The sequence below is a fragment of the Papaver somniferum genome, chromosome 9 (assembly GCF_003573695.1).
Source record: "Papaver somniferum cultivar HN1 chromosome 9, ASM357369v1, whole genome shotgun sequence".
NCBI classification, from domain to species: Eukaryota; Viridiplantae; Streptophyta; class Magnoliopsida; order Ranunculales; family Papaveraceae; genus Papaver; species Papaver somniferum.
Genome location: NC_039366.1, coordinates 135,645,665 through 135,672,399, shown reverse-complemented (window position 1 = coordinate 135,672,399; position 26,735 = coordinate 135,645,665). Strand labels below are relative to the sequence as shown.

The 26,735-nt window shown below is 35.7% G+C and overlaps 2 protein-coding genes across 2 annotated transcripts; one reads left to right on the top strand and one right to left on the bottom strand.

Moving 5' to 3' along the window:
- Positions 1 to 50: 50 nt before the first annotated feature.
- Positions 51 to 2,853, top strand: LOC113313212 (vacuolar protein sorting-associated protein 60.2-like). Its single transcript, XM_026561952.1, has 7 exons — positions 51 to 344; positions 554 to 705; positions 942 to 1,035; positions 1,661 to 1,732; positions 1,936 to 2,047; positions 2,179 to 2,324; positions 2,624 to 2,853. Exons 1-7 carry the CDS (start codon positions 276 to 278, stop codon positions 2,675 to 2,677), a joined length of 699 nt encoding a protein of 232 aa, XP_026417737.1. The 5' UTR covers positions 51 to 275; the 3' UTR covers positions 2,678 to 2,853.
- A 10,824-nt stretch (positions 2,854 to 13,677) lies between these two features.
- On the bottom strand, positions 13,678 to 17,686 carry LOC113313816 (receptor protein kinase TMK1-like). The gene is made up of 3 exons (XM_026562610.1): positions 17,471 to 17,686; positions 14,833 to 17,236; positions 13,678 to 14,396 (listed from the first exon to the last, which is right to left on the bottom strand). Exons 2-3 carry the CDS (start codon positions 17,174 to 17,176, stop codon positions 13,885 to 13,887), a joined length of 2,856 nt encoding a protein of 951 aa, XP_026418395.1. The 5' UTR covers positions 17,177 to 17,236; positions 17,471 to 17,686; the 3' UTR covers positions 13,678 to 13,884.
- Positions 17,687 to 26,735: the final 9,049 nt, after the last annotated feature.

The window sequence follows — 26,735 nt, the reverse complement described above, 5'->3', positions numbered from 1 at the left end:
AAAACATGAAAGACACGCTTATTCGCCTTCGAAAAAACTTCTGGGGTCCTTCCTTGTAAGTTCTCTGACTTTTAAACTTACTTCACTTCTTCTTGGTTTACGATTCCCATAAAAATAATTTGTTTAATTCTCAGTCCAAATTACTTCCAAATTTTGTCTTCTCCTTCGTCTAGAAGAAAACCTAAGTTTTTTCTATTCTATTCTTACCCAATCTGAAAATCCCCAATTTGTTTTAGGGATTTGTCGAATTCACACAGAGAAATCTTGTTAAAAAGATGAGGAGAGTTTTCGGTGTCAAGAAAGATAAAGAACCACCACCATCACTTCAAGATGCTACTGATCGGGTATATTTTTTTCTCGATTCTTCAAACTCAATTTGGTTGTGTTTTTATTATACGTTACTAGGGTTTGTATTCTTCTATTGTACTGGATTACCTTTAATGAGTTGGAATTGATGAAATTCGTAGATTTTGGGGGAAATTTAACTTATTATGAATTAAAGCAAATTGCTGTTCATTAATGTGTTATATTACTTTTATTTTTTTCTCTTCAGATTGGTAAAAGAGGTGAATCAGTTGATGAGAAGATCAAAAGGCTAGATACCGAACTTAGTAGATATAAAGAACAGATTAAGAAAACACGACCTGGTCCTGCTCAAGAAGCTGTTAAAGCCCGTGCTATGCGTGTTCTTAAGCAAAAACGAATGTTAGTGTCCTTTCCATACATAAACCTTTTTGCACTCATCTTCGCCAAATTAATTTCCTCATTTCGTTGAGATTGTATGAAGGAGCAAAATAAGTTATGTCATGTTTGTAATGGTGAAATACTGAAATGAGATTTAGATTGCTGTGATGCAACTAAATTTTAACTGATAGTTTTAGCCTAGTTGCCCCTTTGCAATGGTAATATAGTTTACCTTACCTTGACATGCTTCATCTCAGGTATGAAGGGCAGCGCGACATGCTTTACAATCAGACTTTTAATCTTGACCAGGTTGCGTTTGCGGCTGAAGGAATCAAAGATGCTCAACAAACAGTATGTATTAAATGTTTCTGTTCCTATGCTATAGTAGTTTGAGTTATTGTTTTGTAAGTGCCTCAGGACATTTTTATGCCAGGTTTTGTCAAAGTATCCTGACAACTGCTGTAAGAGGGTTGGGATTTTGTTGGCAAAACTTAATAATGTCATCCAAGATCCTAACGGATCCTAAACGTGTTGCATTTTTATCCAAAGATTTGGAGACGTGTTCTGTTATGGGTAATCAGATAATAAACATAAGTTTGATGTCTCTCCAATATTTCAAAATTTAGGTGGAGGGGATGTTTAAGACTTTATCATAGGTGTCTATCGACGAAGTTCGTAATGTAAACTTGAACTGCTGACGGTTTTACAAGTACTGTATATACAAACAAAATTACCATTTGTGGAGAATGGTAATTTATTTAAAAGAAAAACTAATCTCCAACATGCAATGACTCATTGGTGAGGTTAGCTTGCTAATATGTGTTGTTCTTAGTATGCTTTTTGGATGTCTCCAAATCTTTTTACGCGGAATGGTTGTGAGCCATAATGAAGCTTTCTCTTGCTGCTACTTCGCTATTATATATCACAAGTTCTGTTTTACAGCCCAAGGTTTTTGTTCTATTGGCATTTTGAACAGATGACAGCATTAAAATCTGCAAACAAGGAGTTGAAAGGAATGATGAAGACTGTGAAGATTCAAGACATTGATGTAAGTAATCCTCATTTCTATTAACATATATATTGCATCTTAAAAGGTGTTTGGGGAAGAGTACAGTCTCCTATCTGGAGAAACTAAAAGGAGTTTTCTGTCCAAACAATATTAGAGCTACAGCAGTGGAGCACAATATTCTGCAATCTTTTGCTGACCTCAAAAAAAAAAGGTTGAAAACTGATTGTAATTTATCATTGTAGAACATGCAAGATGAAATGATGGACTTGATGGATGTGAGTAATGAAATTCAAGAGTCTCTTGGTAGAAGTTACAGTGTACCAGACGACATTGATGAGGACGACCTTATGGGAGGTAAGTTAATATGAGCATTTAGGCGGGACTTTTTTTTTTTTTTTTTGGTTTCTGTTGTTTTATATAGGCCAAGGAGTCCTGTGAAGTTTCCTGTACTTAGACCTCATCTCATTTTGTGGTTCTGTGATCAGAGCTTGATGCCTTGGAAGCTGACATGGGGACGGAATCTGATGGTGTGCCCTCGTATCTTCAAGATGAACCAGATTTAGAGCCGGAACTGAACTTGCCTCCTGCACCGTCGGGCCATGCTGTACCACCCAACAGACACAACGCCCAGGTACTTTCTCAGTAATTCTGGTTGATAGGCCTTGTCCTCTAAATTTCAAGATCTATACATGTTACTTCAATTCGCAGTCCCTTACAAAATTCAACTACCCTGTTTTAATATGGAAAGTAGACGTGGGTTCTGCATCATTCAATGTTGTGGTGTAGATTTTTCTTTTACTCATGTGTGTCCATTCCAAATTTTGTGTTCTAATCATGAAAGAACTGCCTATAAGAATTATGTTCTAGGTTTAGACCTTTTTATTGCTAACTGTTGTCTCATTTACTGAGATCGTTTTAATACTTCCGCAGGCTGAAGATGAATTAGGTTTACCGTCTGTTCCTCGAGCATCCCTCCGTGGTTAAGAAGCATGTGCGCCTTAGATGTGGAGCCTTGTGAACATAGTGTGGCTGTTGTTTCCTCTTCATTTTTTCTTTTTAATTTTTTACGAAGCTAACATTGCAATTGATGAACTGGGTTGAAGTTTTTTTATTGTCCCATTTGTATGGTCAACATTGTCTTTAGCAGAAAGAAAAAAAAAGTTTCAATCACAGTTTAAATGAGTGAAGTTCATAATGTTTGTAGCCCCTTTTTTGCGATGACTCAGCATCTGGCTACTTAGTTTGGTTCTGTTCCGGTTTTTTTTTTTTTTGGCAAATCTAGTGCTGAACTTCCATGTCTTGCTTAGGATTTACCCTTGCACCATATGATGAAAATTCCAGCCATTTTGAAGTAGAATTATAAAGTTGATTTTCATTCATGTCTCTTTCAAAAATCCTAGTAGTGGCCAACATGTAAATGCTCGTCAGAATCACCACGTACTTCTCTTGTCCTCATTTACTACCATACTTTCTTTGATGCCTGCCTACTCAGGCAACTCGTGCCCATGAGTTATTGGTTGTTGTCTTAACTAAAATATATTGCGACCGTGATAGGTATTCAACAGTGATGCCATTTTCACCTAACTGGTGGTTGCAGCCCATAGATTATGTTTATCAAAATTTATTTATTCACCTTTGTGATTTGCACTATTGATTTTAGCACGAGTAAAAAGCAAAAGTTGAAAAAGAAAGAAATTGTCTAAAACTCTAAAGGAGATTATGTTATTAGTGGTGATGATGGGAAAAATTTCCAACTAGCACTGATAGTAAGATCTTGTTTGTTTGCAGCTGACTCGGCGTCTGGATCTGAGTCAACTTCTGACTCGGGCCGAGTCAGCAGTCAGACCGTTTGTTTTGCATTTTGAGTCAGATCTGACTCGACTTATGACTCAGACATAACCCCTGACTCGGACCCATTTGAGTCAGGTAAGAAAATACCCCTGACTCACGGGACCAAACCACTGACTCACATTTTTTGAGTCAGATGAGTCAGATCTGACTCAAAACAAACATATTGAGTCAGATCCAGATGAGTCAGGTGATTTCACTCAGATCCAGATGACTCAGATCCAGACGACTCAGATGAGTCAGGAGTAAACAAACATAGTGTAAGTCTTTCGTTGCCGTCTCCACCCTCTCATTCAATGCACAATTTGTGGGGGGAAAGAGGTGTCTGACTCAAAAAACCATACCCCATAACTTGCAATCCTTTTCAACCATCCGTCAAGACTCAATACTTGCCTTTATTTCTACTTCATGTTATCACTTTCGGAAAAAACTTTTTACTGTAAAAAGTGAAGATAAGTAGTAATGGCCACTGATAAAATATGAGACTTGCATGTACGGGAGGATTTTGTAAATAGAACTCTTACCGGAATTTCATTTCGCACTATTGATTTTAGCATGAGTGAAAAGGAAAAGTTGAGAAAGAAAGAAAATGTCTAAAACTCTAAAGCAGGGACGGACCTTTTCCTGGGCTAAAGGGTTAAAGCCCGGGTGATCTTGCTAGTCCACAAGCCTAAATCTTTTTTTTTTTCACTCGACCAAGCTTCTAATCCGGACCTTAAAAGAAAATTTATACTTTCTGAATTCGTCCCCGCTCTAAAGGAGATTAAGTTGTTAGTGGTGATGTTGGGGAATATTTCCAACAAGCACTCAAGAGTATAGTCTCTCCTTACCGCCTCCACCTTCTCATCCAATGCACAATTTGTGGGGGAAAAGAGGTATCTGATTCCAAAAAACTTTCGATCCTTTTCAACCATCCGTCAAGACGTAGCTTTATTTCTACTTCATGTTATCACTTTCGAAAAAAAACTTTTCATCGTAAAAAGTGAAGATAAGTAGTAATGGCCAATGAAATTGGACCGGAGAGCTGCAATTGCCTAGGACTATAGCATACGCTCATGTGATTATGTTGATAAACTTGAGACTTGCATTTACTGGTACAATCTACAGCGGGACTAGAGAAAGAGGATTTTATAAATAAAACTCTTACCCGAATTTCATTTGTACAAAAATCATTCCAAGAATTTAAACTTTAAAAGTTTAACACTGTCTGAGGTCAGTGAGGTGGCCACCTATTAAGACTAGAGCTGAACATGGTGTCGGTTAACCGTTGGAAACCGACCGAACCAGACCAATAAGCAAGAAACCGAACAAAACCATTTAGATTTGGATTGGTTTAGTAAAAAAAGTTGAAAAACCGACATTACTGGTTTGGTTTTGGTTTGACCTGAAAACCGAAGCAAAAACCATTGGGGAACCGATTAATTTTTAAAATTAGTTTTTACCGTCGATTTAAAAGTATTAGATTCTACCCATTGATTTAGAGGATAAATAGAAACCATAAATCTAATATTTCATTATGATACTCTCCCTCTTTCTCCTTCTCTCAGCCGCCTCCCTTCTCCACCCCCAACTACAGCTGTTGCTACTCGACTTTTTTCTTCCCGTCTTCCTTCTTTTTTATCTGTCAATAACTAAATTAAGATATATTATATATCTTCTTTTGATCTCTAGAATTAGAGTAAACTTTAACTATTCTTGATTTTTTTTTTGTCTGTATATTTGTGTAAATCATTACTATCGGCAACTACGATTTTTTTATCTGTAAATTTGTGTATTTTTTTTTGGTTTGACATAATTATTGATTAACCAAAAACCACTGGGACAAACCGAAACCAACTGGAACCATTTGGAAACCGAACCAATGGTTAATGGATTGGTTTGGTTTAGATTTTTAGAAGCCAATAGTATTGGTTTCGATTTCGGTTTGGATAGAAACCGAACCAAAACCGACCATGAACAGCCCTAATTAAGACCATTACCTTTCGAAGTCTCAACCAACTCCAAGAAATAATTGCTTTCAGCTCACCAAAATTTCCGAAGATAGTAATCACGGTGAGTGGTGCCGTTATTGGTGCTTTGGTCAAACAATGCATTTAAATAAATAAAAATGATTTTTGTTATAGGGAAGCTAAACTATTTTGGGGAAAGCTGACTTCAGTGTACGCGAGATTTGTAGTTAAATTGGGTGAAAACAGATAAAATAATTAAAGTCATTCCCGATCCTCTTTCTACTCCTTCATCGCTACTACCTGACACAAGATTAGCATTCCTTATTCCAGAAATCTCTCCGTAAAATTAAACCTAGCCTTTGAGCTAGTTCAAATAGGTTGATCAAACACCAAGAAAACTTGGAAACGAAAAATATCCTCCATATTTCCATTTCCAAATTGCTTCTTGTGACCTCATTTACAAATTCAAAATGAAAGTCCAGAACAACTGGAAATCCTCAATGCTTTTATATCAGTACTTTGAATGTTAAAAGATTAAAGATTGGGAATCAATTGAGTTGAAGAAAGAGAAGCTCTGTGACTCGGCGATCAACTCAGTCCAATTTTTTTCCTCCAAATCTAGTTTTTCGTTTCAGTGTTTTCATTAATTCTTTAGTTTCAGGAGAATCATATTAATCACTTCAATGATTGGTGTTGATTTTCTTTTCAAATCAGTGTATTAGTGATGTCTGAAACACCGAGAATATCTATTCCTCGATTTGTTTCTGAAATTTTTGAAAATTCAAAACATGAAGAACAAATTAGGGTTTTGATGGATGATTCTAATTTCGCGATTGGTAAAAAAAGGTAACCATCCTGCTTTATACATTCCAGATGATGTAATTGATGCAAGTTTAGATGAACGGAAGTTCAGTTTAATTGGGAGATTATATTTTGTGAAGTTAAAATTGGAGACGGTTGAAACTGCGTTGAGGAATCAATGGAAAATCTTAGGTAACTGCAAGCTAATTCCTCTTGAAAAAGGTCTCTTTATTATTAAACTAGAAAATGAGAAGCATCAATTACATCAGGTGCGTTGGGAATCCTCATTTGCAAGGGCAATATGGTTTACTACACCAGGTGCAAGGAGAAGTATGATCACCACAGACACTTCCATACAGGACTGGATCAAAAGCTGGTTCTCAAATGATATCACAAACTTGATTGAGGACTGGATAGTAAAGATGGCTAATACACTATGGGAAATATGGAAGGCAAGGTGCAGAAGTGTGTTTGATAACATCAAACCAAATGCAGTGGAAACTATTAGAAGCATACAATTTCTAAATGAATCTACAGGGAAACAAATGTTACACATGGAAATACAACACACAACAACTCAACACAATAACCCCTCTAGATGGATACCACCTAATTCCCCTTATCATTCTTTTTGTTGTGATGCATCTTTTAAGATTGTAAATTTTGTTAAAACTGCTGGCTGGGGACTAATACACCGTGATTATGCAGGTACTTTCATCCATGCACGATGCGAACATGCCAATGATGCCATAAGTGCAGAAAAAGCTGAGTGTAGGGGATTAATGCAAGCAATAAAAGTAGCAGAGGAGTTAGAGATACAATTTGCATATTTTGAAATGGATGCAAAGCTGGTCATCAATGTTGTTAATGGAGGAATTCAATCAGCCTCCTGGGAGAACCACTCTATTGTACAAGACATCAAACATATTGTAGGACGTCATCCAAACTGGATTTACAAATGTATTAGTAGACAGTTTAATTTACCAGCTGATAGGTTAGCTAAGCATGCTAGAATTCATGCAATTTCTCGTATTTGGTCAGACTATCCTCCAACCTTTATTGCCAGTGCAATCTTGGAGGATATGAATAATGTAGTTATCTCACATTTCAATTAATAAAAATCCCTTGTTTGCATCAAAAAAAAGAGAAGCATCAATTACATATATATCATGGGTTCTGTACTCTTGGCACACATGTTCTTAAACTTAGATTTTGGGGAAAAAAATTTAAACCTGAAGACCAAAAATCTTCAACTGCCTTTGTATGGGTTCAGTTGCCAGGTTTAAGTATTGAATATTGGAATGAACCAACTGTGATGTCTACTGGGAAAGCCACTGGAAGACCTGTTAAGGTTGATGAAACAACTCTCAAGAGAGATATTGGTTATTATGCAAGTGTTTTAGTTGAAATTGATTTAGCTAAATCTATTCCATATAAAGTTTGGGTTGAGTCAAAATATGGAGGTTTTTCTCATAATATTCAAATTCCCAAGTTGCAAAAGTTCTGTAACCATTGTAAAGTTGTTGGGCATTATGTTGCATAATGCAAGGCTATAAGAAAAGAAATTTCACAATGTGAAGCTGAAAATGTCATTATTGAGAAACCAAAGAAAGTCTGGAAGTATAAACCTAAAGAAAGTAAAATTTTCAAATCCTGGTGGTTATGATATTTTTCCTCCTCCTAAGGAGCAATTACATATAATGGGTGATCTTTTGAGTGAAGGTGAAGAAGTTGATGCAATGATACCACCTATTTTAGAAACTGGAGAATGTTCACAGCTGAATTCGGAGTTTGTAGTGGTTCTTGATTGCCCAAAATAATTTCCTCCTTTATATGTCGAGAAAAGATACTTCTAGTATTCCTTCAGTATTAAATGCACCTGAAACTAAAACACACAAGGTCCAATTTGGTGTTTTGAGTTTTTTGCTTCACCAAGCAAATTTCAAGCTTTGGTTGATGTAGCTGAGGAACATATTTATGTTGTTAAAAACTCTACTCAATCTTATGGTTCAAAAAGTTTCAAAGAGATTGGGAAAGAATTAAAAGGTAAACATTCTTCTGGGATTTCACTCATTGCAACTAGAAAACAGAATGTTAAACATTTAGCTAAACTAAAAGGAGGGAGAAGTCTTGAATCTTCTCTTTCTCAATCTTCTAAATGGGAGTTCTTTTCTGGAATGTCAGAGGCTTGAAAAGAATTAAAGTCAAAGACAAACTCAAATGTTTAGTAAATCAATTCAATCCCTTTTTACTTTGGGTAGTTGAACCTAAGGTGGGAGTTCATGGCAGTTATGTTAAAAAATTAAGGTTACTAGGTATGAGTCAAATTGTAATTCACAATTCAAATGGAAATGTGAAGGTTAACATCTGGTTATTTTGTATTATATCCATTACAAAACAAGCTATCACAGTGAAAACGGGTGATGTTCTAGTTATTGGCATTCATGCTGCTTGTCTAACTGTTGATAGAAGGGAGTTATGGGAAGAGTTAGAGATTGTAAGTGAAATGATAATTCATAATTCAAATGGAAATGTGAAGGCTAACATATGGTTATTTTGGCATTCTTCTTTAACACCTCCTACTATTATATCCATTACAAAACAAACTATCACAGTGAAAGTGGGGGATGTACTAGTTACTAGTATTCATGTTGCTTGTCTAACTGTTAATAGAAGAGAGTTATGGGAAGATTTAGAGATTGTAAGTGGGATGTATTTCCCTTGGTTGGTTATTGGTGATTTCAATGTTGTCTTAAATACTGAAGAAAAGGTAGGTGGAAGAAGTCCTTTAAGATTATTTATGAATGAATTCAGAAACTGTTTAGATGTTTGCAGACTTGTTCAGGCTCCAAGACCAGGAATTCGATTCTCTTGGTGTAACAACAGGGTTGGAAGAAAAATAATATTATGTGACTTCGATAAATATTTTTACAATATTAAATGGTTGGAGCTATAAAGTGGGAGTTAAATGGATTTCAGATCATGGTGCTCTTATGGGTTGTGATGTTGGTATCCCCAAACCAACTAATGTTCCTTTCAGATATCAACCAGTTTTGACTACCCATCCAGACTTTCTAAAGTTCAAACAAAAATCTTTGGAGGAGGACTGTACAGCTAATCCAGCTTTTTTCTTCATGTTCAAGCTAAAAAGATTTAAAAATGTTGTTAAACAATGGAATTGGGAAATTTTTGGAGATTTAAGGGTTAAAATGAAACAAACAGATGATGATGTATTATATGTCTCACTTCTTTCGGATGCTCAACCTGAAAATATGGATCAACTGCAAGGGGAAAACATGAGCTAGTTTCACAACAATATAATGAACTCATGAGATCTAAGTCTACAGTGAAATTGATGAAGGAGGGAGGTGCAAATACTGCTTTTTTCCATGCTACAATGAGAATTAGAAATGCACACGATGGTATTACTGAATTAGAAGATGAAAATGGTAAAGTTGTAACTGAACAAAATCAGATTGCTTCTCTTTTGGTTTCTCACTTTCAAAATAAGTTTGAGTTTCAAAATGTTGATATAGAAGAATACTTATTTGAAGTGATTCCTAAAGTGGTAACATGTGAAGATAATGTGTATATGGATTCTATTCCTTCTGCTTTAGAGATGAGGAATGCAGTGTTTAGCATGGATCCAAATAGTTCACCAGGACCTGATGGCTTTCCAGAGAGTTTTTACAGATTTTCATGGAATGTTATATGACAAGATTTGTTTCAGCATTACAATACTGTTGGATATGTAGATTCATACCTAAGGGAATGAATTCAAACTTTTTGTTCCTTCTTCCAAAAGTACCAGGTGCTAAAATGGCTGACCAGTTTAGGCCAATTGGATTGGCTAACTTCTGCTTCAAGATAATCACCAGAATAATAACTACAAGAATGAGTTTTGTAATTGACAAGGTTGTATCTGGTCAACAAGGAGCTTTCATTAAAGGCAGGAGCATTCCGAAAAAAAATTGTGCTTGTATCAGAACTTGTAAATGAGCTAAACATCAAAAGAAGGGGAGGTAATGTGGAATTAAAACTTGATATCACCCAAGATTTTGATTTTATCAGTTGGGAATTCATATTTGAAGTATTACAACATTTTGGATTTTCTTTAGATGGTATCAATTGGTTGAAGAAAATTTTCAAATCTGCTAAAATATTTGTTCTGGTAAATGAGGGACCATGTGGTTTCTTTGATGTTGATAGGGGACTAAGGCAGGGAGACCCATTGTCCCCAATCATTTTTGTGATTGCAGAAGAAATTATAAGTAGGAATTTATTAAAAATGATACATGAAGGATCAACAAAGTCAATGGTAAACAGAAATGGATGTCACCCATTTCACTTACTATTTGCTGATGACATTTTTACTTTTTTGTAATGGACATAAGAAGTCATTAGATAATTTGATGAGCATTTTAATGAGGTACCAAAAAGCATCAGGTCAAGTGATAAACATGACAAAAATTAAATATGTTGTAGGAGGAGTTACTGAAGAGAGAAGAAGAAGTATTGATGATAGCTTACAAATAGGTTTATCTGAATTCCCTAACAAATATCTGGGTGTAATTTTAAGTCCTGGGAGAAAAAAATCTTCACAAGCTTGGAGCATGGTAGAGATGATGCAAAAAGTTGGTGAAGCTTGTTCTGAGTAGGATTCCAGTTTATAACATGTTAGTGTACAAATGGCCCAAAGCTGCTGTGAAGGGATGTGAAAGAATCATAAGGAACTTTTCGTGGACTGGTGATCCATCTATTAAGAAATTAGTCGACGTTAAATATAATGAAGTTTGCGCTCGATTCGGGGTGGGGGGATTGGTGTAGGAAGATTAGAAATTGTAAATAAGGCTTTACTGCTGAAGTTACTGTGGAAGATAGAGATAGAAGATGAGGAATGAACAAGATTCATGAAAGCAAAGTATAAAAATCTGAAGGGAGAATGGATCACATACTACAAACAATCTTCAATTTGGCCAAGATTAAAATGGGTTATGAGTGATTTTGAAGAAGGCAGTAGATGGCTATTCGGAGATGAAAAAAATATTTCCGTACGGAGGGATAAATGGGAGAAAGAAAATGCATTGATAGAAAACCACTCTAATGATGAAGGTAAAGGACCTGATTGTTTAAGGCAAGTGGCAAATTCTAGAGGAAATGACTGGTTATTTTGCTGAAAATGAGTTACCTGATATTGGGGAGGGTGTGATAGAAGAATATGGACTGCAGATTTAACTGGAAAATTTTCAGTAGCAAATGTTGTGCAAATAATAAGAAAAAAGTATCCTTCAAATCCATGGACTAGAGAAATATGGAATCCTTGTATTCGTCCATATACAGCTTGCAATTTGTGGAAGATACTTAGATGAGCTTGTGCAACAGAGGAGAATGTCAGGAAAAAGGGTTTGAACACAGTCTCAAAATGTTATCTATGTGGAAATGGGCAGGATACTATGGATCACAATCTATGGAGGTGTACTCTCAGTGAAGGCTTATGGCACTGGCTTGGAGGTATTTTCAATTTCTCAAACCCTTCAAACTTTAATGAAGTTTTAGGATTTGTTAAAACCAGAAGTCCTGCTATCAAAGAAGCAAGGTTTTTAAATCGTGAATCGAAACGTGAATCGTTTTTTTAATTTTGAGAATCAAATCGTATGTTGAATCGTGAATCGAAGATTCATGGTTGATTCTTGAATCGTATAAATATCAAATATAAATATGTATATATATATATATATATATATATATATATATATATATACATAAAGTTGATGTACATAAAATTTATTCAATGAAATATGGTTTGAAATTTACAAATAGATGATAAGTTCACAGTTATCACCAAATAAGCCATGGCACAGTGGTTCGAACCAGACTACGCAGGCCAGAAAACACGAATTCGAACCTCTTCGCCACTGTTTTTTTTCAGGTTTAAAAAAGGGACCGCATAACAAAGGGAATATGTGCAATTTAAAATTGTGTTTATGATCTTAACATAATGATGGCTTTTGGTATAAGAGGAATAAGAAGTAAAAGCTATGAAGTCAAGGAAATCTTCTTTAAACTTCCTAGTAATCACCAGATTCTGATATGATGTGATGGAACTGCAATAGGTAATCCAGGTGTGGCCGGTTTTGAGTTTATTGGAAGAAACCACAGTGGTTCTTGTGTATGTGCAATGTCAGGTGGGCTAGGCATATCAACCAATTACATTGCTGAAACAATGGCTCTAGTAGTTGTTGGTGAATGAGATGTTCAAAATAACTTGCTAGATGTATGTTTCAGTCTAGATTCTCAGGAAGTTATAACAGCCTTTGCAGGAAATAAAACACCCTGGATTGTTATAAACAGATGGAAGAAGGTTCTGAGTGTGTTGAGCAGTGTTTTCTTCAGGCATTCATGTAGAGAAATCAACTTTTCTGCAGATAAGCTGGGCAAAAAAAGGGGCTAATCTTTGCAGAGGAGAGGTGGTAGTTTACACAGAAAAACCTATGCTTATCGATGCTATGGAGAGTGAGGACACTTCATATTTTAGATTTCCTTAAAGAAAATTCTTTTTTGTACCGTTTATTTACCGCTTCCATTTTGTTATTTTTGAATATGAGCCTACATTTATACTCTGGCTAGTTTTATAATCTTTTGTTTCATCCTTTGGTAATAAAATTATATGATTTAGCAAAAAAACAAAAATGTTAAAAGGTGGTAAGTTTCATTCATTTGTTTTTTCGTATCCCTCTTTCTATGATGCTGCATTTTTATCCTTTGTCTTCAAAAGAATAAGAGAAAAGCATAACTTAGGAAGTAATTAATTGGAAAGCAAGGATTAAATTTGTTTGGCGATAAACGGATTGAGTTTTTTTTTTTTTTGGTCTATTTCTTGTTGATGATGAGATGCTTTCTGATGATATGATGAATAGGCGATTGCAAAACACAAATAATTATATAAATTAGTCTTCAAAAGAATTATCAGGAATTTGAATTTTGAAATATCACTCGTATGTCTGTTTACAACTCATATAAAGATGACGTAATAAAAAGTAATAGACGCTACTTAGTTACATGCTCTAGTTAGATTGTTGATAAGTAGCATTTTTCCTTGTATGATCTGCTCGCACCACCTTAAGTTCTTGACATCTTTAAAGTGAACAGGAGGTTTGTTTGTGGATTGATGCTGTGAATGTTCGTAAAGATGATTTGTTCAGCAATTTTAAACAATTTTGCAGTTGTTAACGTTGTTAAATTGTTTTAGATGGATGCTACTTCATTAGAGATACTTAGAGAAGCTAAGAAATTTGAGCTAAGCGTACCTAAGAAAGTTGGTTTAATAGGTGATTTGGGATGGAAGTCGAAAAGAGAAAAAAAGAATCAAAGCTGAGGACATAGCGATTCATGGAAAATGGGATGGTTTCAGGTTTCTTATATTTCCGCCCATTCTGACCGAAAGTCAACTGTCTAAAATCTTTTTTATACAAGAAAAATAAAGGGAACTCTGGTCAAAATGCATAAACTTTTTATTATCTACAACTAGAAAGGCAACTAAAGAAGAAAGAACCACGAGGGATGGCGAAAACAAAGGGCACTAAGCTACCTTAATTATCGACCATCGGCAGAAGTAAAGGAATTTGCAAATCCAGCTGGTGTGGATGGAATACTTCCTTGACTGTCATTTACACCAGAATAACTAATGTCTTTATCCTCCGATTCTTTCCAGCCTTTAACCATTTGATTGAGGGGTAAATTATAATCAATTCCTGAATATTCCTCCTCTGTCTCATCAGCAACTGGTTTCCACTTCTCGACGAGTGGAGAAAGAACATTAACTGCATGACTCATATCAGGGCGTTGATGGGGTTCCCTTGCCGTGCAGTGTCCAGCCAATTCAGCTATAACGCAAACACTCTCAAACGTTTCTTCAGTAACTTCAAGGGCACGATCAACGGCAGCTCTCAGCCTTTCCTTGTTTGATTTAACCTGCCAAAACCAAGAGGCCAAATATCGGGTCTCCTCTGACCTGCTCTCGTCGAGTGCTATTAATCCCGTCACCAACTCCATCAATACGACTCCAAAGCTAAAGACATCCGCTTTCGTCGTTATCTTCCCCGTGACTGAATAAGTTGGCCATGGAAATCAGAGTCAGTGAAAACATTATATGCGTCTAGTTATTAAAAAAACAGTGAAAACATTGGACATTATCAACCAATGAAAAGCATACACATACAAATTATGGAAAACACCAGCCTGCACTTCTTGGGCACTATTTACTGAATCAACAAACCAATGAAGAAACTGCCATAATCAACCAATGGAAAGCATATGTGCCTAGTTTATCGAAAACAGTGAAAAATTTGGACAAATCAATTAATAGAAACCATATGCACAGACCCAGTACTTAACTAAAATAACAAAAATCTCGTGTATATCATCAAGACATAGTAAAGATGGAATTATGAGCTCTTAATGTGAATAAATAACTTAAGTCATGTTCAAATTACTAAACCACGCACATAAAAGAAAATAATTGGAATGATGGAAACCACTTACCAGCATATTCTGGTGCCAAATATCCGAAAGTCCCGGCAAGTTGAGTCACGATAGATTTAGCTCCATCCGGTGAAAGTTTTACTAATCCAAAATCTGAAACCTTTGCTCGATAATCATCTCCTAAAAGAATATTCGAGGACTTAAGATCTCTGTGTATGAAGCTTTCTCGGGCCAAGTTATGAAGATAATCCATCCCTCTTGCAACATCCAAAGCAATATTGAGCCGCCTCTTCCACGAAAGAGGCTCCATTTTTAGACTATCCCATTGAAAAAGATGCTTACTTAAAGCCCCTTGAGGCATATATTCATAAACCAGGAGTCTTTCGTTTCCTTCAATAGAGTATCCAAGCAGAGATACAAGATGTCGGTGACGGACTTTAGAGAGCACCGCTATTTCGGATTGAAATTCATGCAGGGCTCTGTCGTTAATGACAGCACACTCCATTCTCTTAACTGCAATCTTTGTACCATCGTCTAGTTCACCCTTGTAAACTCTACCAAAACCACCTTTGCCAAGCTCATTCTCAGAAGCAAAATTGTTGGTCACATTACGAAGAACCTGCACTGATATAACTAGGTTTCCAGACTCGATAATATGTGATTCATTAGTCCCAGCACTGTTTATACTCTGATGACTACTCCCTGGTAGAGTAGATAAGCTTCCAGTACTGCCATTTGTTACAACAATCTTAACCATATTAGCTGAATCAGATGGGTCTCTAGGGTGAACCACATAAGAGCTTGGTGCTGGATTTCCTTTCCTCTTTTTACAGAAGTACATAGACAACGGAACGGCCAGAAGAACCAAAAGTGCAAAACTCACAATGGGTACAACAATCACAACCAGTTTAGATCCTCCTCCAGATTTTGAACCTCCAGGGGAAGACTTATCACCATCATTAGTACCAGTACCACTTGGAGTGCCAGGGCTTGACGGCGGGTCACCACCTATAGTTTTTCCATCCTGACCACTATCCAATGGAGGATTCCCTTCGGTAAAAATCTCAACCCTACTACTGAATTTAGGTAGTGGAGGCTGAATATTATTATAACTTACATCTACAGATGTTAAAGATTTCAATTCAGCAAGACTAGCAGGAATCTGACCAGTAATATTGTTTTGCTTTAACTGAATCCGACGCAGAGAATCTAACTTGCCAATTGAAGGACTGAGACTACCATTGAGATGCTGATTAGGCAAATTAATAACTGAAACCTTTTGGTCTTCGCAACTCAGTCCAAACCATTGACCCTTACACGGATCATTACCTCCCCACTGAGAAGTAAGTCTCACCGGGAAATTAAGAGCAGCAAGGAAATCAATAAGGACCATAACTTCAGCAGAACATGCAGCTCCAGGAACATCTTGGCAAAATGCATTATTAGACATAGAAAAATTACCAGATATAAACTTCGGCGTCGGCCCCATTAGATGGTTATTACTCAAATCCAACTTCTGTAAGCTTTTTAGTTCAGTCAAGCCAGCAGGAACAATACCAGAAAGTTGATTCCTATTGAGATTAAGATCCTCCAAAGAAGTTAACTCTCCAATACTTGATGGAATCATGCCTGTAAACTGGTTACCATGTAGCCACGCCGTTGTTAACGAAGTCATTGAAGCAATTACATCTATGGTACCCGTAAATCCACCTCCATTTTGATCATTCAACCACAAATTCTTCAATGAAGAGTCCTTGAAACTTTCAGGAAGCAAACCAGTGAGTCGATTGTTAGACAATCTCAAACTCTCAAGAGATGCCATGCTTCCTAACCAATCCGGTATACTACCAATCAAGTTGCAGCGCGTCATAGATAGAGTCTGTAATTGCGCAGAATTCTGCAAGTCGGAAGGAATCGACCATCCTGTAGTCTTGTTTAAAGGATTCTCCTCCAAAGTTAAGATCTGCAAACTATCAAGCCCTTGAAAAAAATCAGAAGGAATGGTATCAAACTGATTACCACCCAAATAAGCCTTGCCTAATTTAGACAAACCTTTAAAAGTGGGTAATTTTCCATTGAATTTGTTCCTCTGAAGACCCAAATTCTCAAGTTCAGTTAACTGATTGAAATTATGAGGAAGAGGACCAATTAATCCCAGTTCTTGTACCTGAATTTGTGCAATTCTATTACCATTGCAGAAAACATGAGGCCATGGACCTTTACATGGATCAGCATCATTAGTAGGCCATTTCAGTAATTCCGGATTATCCAAGCCTTTCTGAAAATCGAGTAGTATCTGCAAGTCTCCAGGATCAGTCTCACTGACAACAACTGCAACAGAACATACAAGAAGAAGAAGAAGAAAATTTGCAGAATAAACTAGCTTCTTCTGATCTCCACCCATTTTCTTATTGTTTCATCAAAATTCTAATAACAATCCTTCTGCATTAACACTTATGTACATCTGGAAGAGAGAAAAACAAACAAACAGAAAACAAGAAATCAAAAAACAATCCGAAGAAACATGAACTATTGAAGAAAAAACTCCATTTGAGCACCAATGGTTACATAAACAAGAAACCATCACACAAAACAGTGAATTAACGAGAACCCATTACAGAAAACAGTGAATAAACAAAACCCCAGATCCTAGAAACAATAACCAAGAAGAGAAATTATAATAAAGTAAAGTACTTACCAGGAAATTTCAAAGTGATAGAAAAAAACGGATCCCTCTGAGAAATGTTCAACACTGGAGAAGAGAACAGAGATGGAGAAAGGCCAAAATTATAGTGATTTTGTATTTTGGAGTCTAAGAGAGATCTCTCTTATCCTTGGGTGAAAACCCTTGCTACTACTAATAATAAATAAATTAAACAAAAAGTGTGACTGCCCTTCTCCACCACCATTATTCTTTTTTTCTTCCTTTTTGTTTCATTCTATTCCATTTTATCGTAAAAAAATGACACTGATAGAATGAAATATAGTTAGTAATAAAATACGATTTAATAGGGAAATACTAGGATTTATAATGACCCTACGATCCGATATCCGAGGGCTGAGATCTCAAGTTTTGTGATTGTTTTTCTCCTAGAGATTCTACTTATCCGAGTGAAATTCTTTTCGGAATACTAAACAGTATATATTTACTTTTATTGTTTAATATAATTGTCCCCCTTAATTAAGGGATTACGTATAATTTGTGTTTTTATTGATGGCATAAATGTGTTTTATGCCAATGTATCTAGACTCTATCTACCCTACTAACCCTAAGCATTTGGTCCTACTTTAGGATCATGTGGTACTTAGTAGCTTGAATAATTTGGACTTTGCACCTAAGTTTCAATCTTCCTCTTCTTTTTCGATACTAATGGTCAATTGAAAATGCTTTATATCCCCGTCCCTTTTCCCCTAGATCCTTTCTTTCATGGCGTGTCGCGTCTTTATTGAAGGTTCACATTCTGCTAGGGACCTATGGCAGGTCTCCAAAGGTTCAAGGTCCCAAACATGGGCAAAACACTGGGGAAAAGATAGGGCAGATGGTGAGGGTATGTAGCAGGTTGTCAATGGTACAGCTAAAAAAATGTGGATGTTAACAACATCTTTTTACCGGAATGGTAATGATTTTCTGTCAGGATCATAACGCTCCGGCTACATGTGGTCGGGCCACAAACATTTTGTATGGACTCCTCCTTATTTTTCTGACACACATTCAACTAAAAAACCTGCCTCTCCAAATCCTATTTATTGTTCTATTTTTTGAGAAAAAAAGTAAGAAGTTAAAAAAGAAAAAAAGATAAACAGTTGGTTAATGAAATTGTTTTTCAAATTTTTTCTTACTTTATATAACGTGTCAGCATTTAAAGAGGGACCACATATTTGAAGTATGTAACCCGACCACATCGTAGCCGTATCAGGATCATAATTAGCAGCAAGTTAATTAACATGGCAAAATTAGAACCGAAAAAAATGTGGTGGTCGTTGTAACTATATATTTTGTACCCACTACCTATGCCAGGTGGCATATCTCCTTCTGTTATATGTGGTGGTCTAGGTTTCAATCATATGGCTAAAAGATATTCCTCTCATCTCAAAATCAGGTGACGTAGTTCAAATTTGCACAATTATTAAAGTTAAAGTAAGGAGGAGAAATGATTTTTATAAGTATATTTTTTACGATTATACTCTTATTGATAATAATTAATAAATTTAAAAATAATTTATCTCTTAGATCATATCACGAATATTCGTACATTTTATGTCATTGAAAAGCATTTCAAAACACTTACGTAAAAAATATAAACATCAATATCGAATCATATATACTTTTTATACTAACAACAATCAATTAAAAAAATAATTTTAAAAATATCTCATTGCTTAATGATATAGGTTACCTAATAATGAGATAAAATTTAAAAATCAAAAGATCGTTTATTAGTGGGATAGAGGGAATATCACTGTTGGCAGATCTTTTTACTGGAATTGTAATGATTTTCTATCATAAGGCCAAGTCCTATTGGCTAGATAAGCAGTTAAGTGTTGCAATTCAAAAAAAAAAGTGTGGCCGAAAAGTTAACACTAGTTCTCTCTCCTAGCATGTGGTCGCAGATGAACTGGCAACGAGATTGAAGCGCCGAATGGTTCAGCGCCACAAAAATCACCTTTACACTAAATGGTTCATCGCTCACAAAAATCACACGGATCACAAAAATTACAAAATTTGATCCAACGACTATGCTGGACAGTGATCCCAGCTGATGTGGGCTGCTAATATAGGACTCAGGAAATAATCCTGATTGACGTGGACCGCTAATCTAACTGCTAGATTAGCACCCATAGGACTAGGCCTGAGTAGGGAACTAAACATGGCAAAATTAAAAATGAAAAATGCGGTGGTCGCTGTGGCAATATATTCTGTACCCACTACCTATGCCAGGTGTCATATCTCCTTTGTTATTTGTACCGGCGTTACACGTTGCAGATTCTTTGGCGTCAAATTGTTGGAAATGTCGAAGATGAACTGCCAAAATGACAGCACTTCGAATAGTAACTGGCTCACTATATTTGGTGGGCCAGACTCTGACAAGATAAATCCAGTAATGGGCTTTTAGGTTTAAAAATGAATGAGCGGCGTAAATTCAAAAGTCAGATCGTACATGGATACGTATCGTATCCTTGGGAAAATTAAATAATGGGAAGTGTAAGACAAAAATCTCCAGGGTGGCGTGTCTCTCCGAAAAGAGAGAGAGGAGGGATGTGATGACTTTACAAACGGTCTCTTCATGTTTTTTTGTGAGTTCAATAATGCGTAATAATTGAAACATTTCGAAAGTTTCATTGGCGGTTCCCCAACCGTGTCGGGTTCGTATTCTCTGGGCATCTATAATGCGTGATAAGAGGATAAATGTGAGCCACTATTTCAAAGAAAATATCACATGTAAAGTAAACCTATTAAGGACGTCTTAGATAAGTATTGTCATGTTGTGTCCAGTGATTTTTTTGCTTGCCATACTCTCCATAGATTATGAGATTATTAGTGAGGTGAGCCCCTTCATGTCTAATATCAGCCAAGTGTAAAAAACGGACATAGTGTGGAATTTAAATGAACCTATTGGAATATACAATCACGCTGCTGAGACCGTGTTGCCGACCGAAAACTAGCTCAAGTGTGATCGTAGGACATATCCATTTTCCGTGGCAAAGCCCTGACCCTAAGAAAAGAGGGTGGGCCTATGGATATTGTACACATAACAGTATAAGTGAATGAATAGGTGCGCGTCCTATGACTGAGTACAGTAAACCACCAAGATAAAAGTACATTATGGGGTCGAAAGTCGTTGGGTATAAATGCAAAAAAAAAAGTAGGAGTAATGGCCATTGTGTGATTAATGCTGAGGATGTAGCAGATATTCCAGCAATGTCAAGCAAACCGTATCTTTATTGTACGGATTCAGTCGTGGATGGCCTTGCTGGATTAAGGTGTTGGTAGCGTAACATGGTGTTTATGGAGCTGCAAATATTAGTAAACTTAATCACCTACACTACACACATGGACCTCTATGGCTGTAAATTTCCCGCCGAATCGTTCCTTCTACGCATACACACCAAGATATGACCTGTATCTCTCCCACTTCTCTTAGAGAAAGAAAATCTTAGTACCATTAGGCTAGATGGTTGACTAATGATTATTAAAGAATCTGTAGATCTGCTAATTATCTTGTTTGTGGTTTAAGCTAGTCAATCCCCGACGTGCTGATATTTGACTCAACTCTCTATTTCCATGTGAAATTCGTGATCATGCTCTCCATGATATATCATACTGTTTTCTGCATTACATTGTTGCCCACACGTTTGCCCAAAAAAAAGAAAAATTGCTGTTCTTGTTTGACTATGTTCTAAGTAACTCCTTAATTTGAGTGACTGAAAACGAGAAAGATGCCTTAAACCATTTTAAGACATTTTTTGGTTTGTTGATCAACCGCGTTGAGTAGGTTAAGTGTCTAACTCAGCTAAAATATTAAGATGGCAACAAGTGAATTAAAGTGAAGTTTCCAACTTTAGTTTGGACTTGACTATTATGAGTGAACTGACAAGAACCATTAATCACTGTGTAACCGTTTTTGTTATGAACAAGGAGAAAAACAGACAAAGCACTTTTTTACGGTGCGTTTGCTGTAGTGTGAGAAAAAATATCAGATAGTCCGTTGATGTTGGTGTGCTGTGTTGTTAGATAATTGATAAGATATTAATTAAAGTTATTATAAAAGCAAACAAAGTGTGTTTGGTAAAATATGAGATTCAACCATTGTTGTTGTAGTAAATTATAAAAGGCATATTTATCAAAATAGTTTTACTCAATTTTATTAGGTTTAAAAATAATTAATTTTTTACTATTAAATATAAATATATATAATATTAATTATGATTGTTAAAACAAATTCTTTTACTTAACCACTTTTCAAAATATATATATATAGTTTTCAAACAAAAAATCAAACTAAAATTAAATAATTATCTAATATTTTTATATTATTATATTATTGGATTACTATTATTACGTGAAACTAGTTGGAAGCCAAATATTTTTATATTATGGTATATAAAATACGCAGTTTAAAAATAAAAAATAATAATATTTAAAGAATAAAATATAAGAAATAAAAAAAATGATTGTATATAAATCTAAGGGTAGCTTAGTCATTTATAAATAAAATAGGATAAATAAGATAAATCAAGCATTAAACTTAGGTGGGCCAAAGTTTATGTTTTTGTTGGTTTAAAAACCTCGTTTAATTGGGTCAAAGAGCATAGCTCAGTGGTGTCCCATCAACTCCAGTAAGAAGGAAGTCAGGGGTTCAATCCCCGCTGTAAAGGTTTGTAATAGATTATTAGTTGTATAGTAGGTTTGGCGGTATTGGATCTGGCAGTGTGGCCAGTCCAACTGGATGGTTTCGGGTAGGGGTCTGGGTCCGGCTTTCGCGTATTTAAAAAAAAAAGACCTCGTTTAATTAGGGGCCCCAAAAAACAATTAGGGTCCTCACACTAGAGGACAAAAAAGGTCATTGAAACCTAATTTCAGTAACCCCTTATCCAAATATTTTAGAAAACTACCCTTATTTAATTAGTAATAGTCTTATTTAATTAGTGTTAATCTTACTTAATTAGAGTTTAATCATTTTTTTATTTTATTTTTCAAATTAAAATATTTTGTTTACAACTTTATGTTTTGTTTTGTTTTGCCCAGAAAGTCGCCATGGTATTATAGAATCGTAAAAGGGTCGCTATGGAATTGATTATGAATATATGACGGCTCTAAACAGTCAATTGTTTTTAAAGGGTCGTTAGGGAATTGATTGTGAATATGACGACTTTAAACAATCATTATTGTCTTTGAAGTGTCGTTACTGGACAATCGTTGTTGTCTAAAAAGAGTCATTATCTTCTTCAAAGAGTCACTAATGAGAGTCGTCATTATCTTTGAAATGTCGTTATTGCCTATAAAAGAGTCGTTATCTTCTTTGAAGAGTCATTAATGGCAGAAATGAACTAAAGGGTCGTAATACTATTGAATACGATCATTACGACCCTTAAAGTCGTTATTGTCTTTGAGGAGTCGTTAATCTAGAGTCGTTAATGTCTTTGAAGAGTCGTTAATTTTAAAATTAAAAAAAAGTTAATTTTAAAATATATTATTATTACTATTATATATATATATATATATATATATATATGTTATTATAAAGAAAAGAGTCAATTATACAAAATATGTTGGTAGTCTAGCCACCAATTGCGCACCAACGCCCTTTAGAATTGCAATGCCTATTTTGTGAAACAGAAAGCTTCCAGTGTCACAGTGTGCATTGTTGTTAGCAAGACAGTTCTTCAATCTCTTCAAGAAGGTGATTGTATCCTCGCCTAATTCGCCCAAACTAGTGAATGCAAGAATTCCCAAACTGTACCCATGAGTCTCGCATGTGGCAAGATACTTGTTATGTGTGTGAAGGACTGCTTTAGCAATTGCTTGGCCGGGTGTGAAGTAACGGATATCACACGTGAAAGGCGAGACACCAGTAATATCTAGGCAAGTATCCTTACCATTCTCCCAATTATATACCAACAAATCAGCAGGCAATAATGTAGTATTATCGTTGGAGAGTAAACCCAGGAAAGCTTCCTTCCTAGCTGAAGACCATAGAGCAGTGGAGATCATGTCGAAATTTAATACCAACTTCACTAGCTCAGTGGAGAGCATGGTCTCTATATATGTCCATCTCCTGTGTTACAACTGGTGCACTGACTACCTTCGGCTAAAAGGGGGATGCCAAGTCGATAGCTAAGTACACATCTGAACTGTCGAGGACCAAGTGTTTGGTGTAAGCCATTGATAGGTATCACAAGTAAAAAATCCTGAGTGTGTTTCATCCGATTGTTTTGCCAAAACACACTGTCTCGCGCTGACATAGGAAAGGTGGTGGGTATTTGTTTCTTCGCAACGTCAAAATATGTTACATCCAAGGAATGCATTGAGTGCACGGGAGGGGAGACCGCAACATCGAAACTGATTGGAGAAGAATTAAATCCACATACCTGAACGTATGTCTGTAGAGCTTGCAGAGACACAAGACTGGGATCTGTAGGGGCAATGTTGTTGAGAATAATAAGTTATACAGATTGAGTTTGGAATTGTGATGCCAGGTAACAGTATTTGGAGGTGTACGACATAGTGTAAACACCTAGCCCGCCATCTCTGATAGGAAGGGTCGCCAAATATATATATTAATAAGGTGACACGTGTCACAATATTAAGGGTTGGGATAATCTAGTCTTTTCATTATATCTAGACACCTCTTATCCAACTCTCATGGGTGGATATAAGGATCTAAGGCAACCAATTGTTTTTTGGTTCCCCAATTAAACGACGTTTTAAAAGCTTCTCCTCCGAGCTTTTAAAAGTTGATATGGAAATTGCTTTGGATTTAAAAAAAACACTTAAATTTTCTTTTACCAAACAATAATTTCAAAAATTATTGACATACGGTATAGATTTTGAAAGTGCTTTTGGAAAAAGAAATACATTACCAAACTTAACCGAAATACGGCCCGACTACGATGTGGTCGGGCCACATCCATTTTGTATGTGGCTCCTCTTTATTTTTTGACACCTATTCAACCAAAAAACCTACCCCTCCAAATCCCCTTAGCTGTTTCACTTTTTGAGAAAAAGTTGGAAATTGAAAATATATAAAAAAAAAAACAAAACAGTTAGGTAATAAAATAGTTTTTTAAACTTTTTCTTACTTTATATGAGGTGTCAGCATTTAAAGAGGGACCACATACTTGAAGTATGTGGCCCGACCACATCGTAGCCGCACCGACCTAAATACCTAATTTAACCAAAACACATAATAAATATATAATAAACAAAATTTTAAGCAAACTCATTCTGTTCTGCCACATTTACTAATGCCAAGAAACCTGCTATGAAGATTTATGTAAAATATATGTTCCATTTTTCTTTTAATAGAAAGATCCATGCATTATATTAATAATAATAGGATATTACAATACAACGCAAGATTGCAACATAATACAACACAAGATTGCAACATAAAAACATAAAAAATAATTACCACTACTTAAAACCAAGAGGAAGAGAATAACACCAGGTAAATAAACATGGACAACTAGAAGAGTAACACAGAAGGGGGTTGGAGAAGATGTCCATAAATCATGAACATGATGCTGAATAACAGGTTTTGCGAGATAGTGAGCTACTGATTTAGCTCTTCTCCTTTGATAATCGTGAATAAAGGGGTGGAGGGGCTTCATTTCCCAGTAAATAAACCCAATGATATTAGGTTTTGTTTTGCTCATGCCTTCAAGTAACGGTATTGTACGAGTAGGGGTAATGGGCTTGGGGAAATGGGTAGTGAAAGAAAGAAGTGAAAACTACAGCCACACCCATTTTCTCAGCTTCCACCACTGTCAAACCCACGCGTGTAAAAGTTCACGCGCGCACCCAAAATCGGCGTATAAATTCTGCCGAAACCCAAAATTTTCAAAATTCAGTTTTCTTTTTATTTTATTTCCAAGTTTAACCTCACTTTATGTTTTGAGATTTTGTATTGAGATTTTGTTCTGAGAGATTGAGATAGAGCCGGAGCGAGAGCTGAAGTATTGAATTATAGAGAGTTGAGAAGGAGCTGATTGAGAGATTCAATTTACTCAACAAAGATAATATGAAATTCAAGCTCAGGTTCGTTCGTTTTATCTTTGATTCTGATCTTGTTTAACTTGGATTCTGATCTTGTTTAATCTTGATTCGATTCTAGGTTTTAGTTTCTTTAAGATTATGATATATTATTCTAAGTTACAGAGTTTAATTTAGGTTTTCGAATCGATTTTTAGATATTTTAAGCTTGTTTTTGAATTTACGATCAATGTAGATCTTTTCGATTCAATCTTTTAGTTTCGATTTCACAGAGTTCCAACTCCATTGCACTGTACTCATCTCTAAAGTTCTCCTGAAACTGCAACATGATTTAATAACACTCATCAGGGAAGGCATAACTTTATATGCATAACAGGTTATGCAGATACTCTAAACAATGCATAACTTGTCATGCAGTCAAAGTTACGCAGTTATGCATAGTTGTTTTTACTGCATAAGCAGTTATGCATAATAAGTTATGCAGTTCTGCATAGTTGATTTTACTGCATAACCAGTTATGCATAATAAGCTACGCAGTTATGCATAGTTGATTTTACTGCATAAGCAGTTATGCATGATAAGTTATGCAGTTCAGCATGTTTGCTTTTACTGCATAACCAGTTATGCATGATAAATTACGGAGTTCAGCATGTTTGCTTTTACAACATAACAAGTTATGCATAGTTGTTTTTACTGAATAACCAGTTATGCATAATAAGCTACGCAGTTATGCATAGTTGTTTTTACTGCATAACCAGTTATGCATAATAAGCTACGCAGTTCTGCATAGTTGATTTTACTGCATAACCAGTTATACATAATAAGCTACGCAGTTATGCATAGTTGATTTTACTGCATAAGCAGTTATGCATGATAAGTTATGCAGTTCAGCATGTTTGCTTTTACTGCATAACCAGTTATGCATGATAAATTACGGAGTTCAGCATGTTTGCTTTTACTGCATAACAAGTTATGCATAATAAGCTACGCAGTTATGCATAGTTGATTTTACTGCATAACCAGTTATGCATAATAAGCTACGCAGTTATGCATAGTTGATTTTACTGCATAAAAATTTATGCATGATAAGTTACGCAGTTATGCATAGTTGTTTTTACTGCATAACAAGTTATGCATAATAAGTTATGCAGTTCTGCATAGTTGATTTTACTGCATAACCAGTTATGCATAGTAAGCTACACAGTTCAGCATGTTTGCTTTTATTGCATAAAAAGTTATGCATGATAAG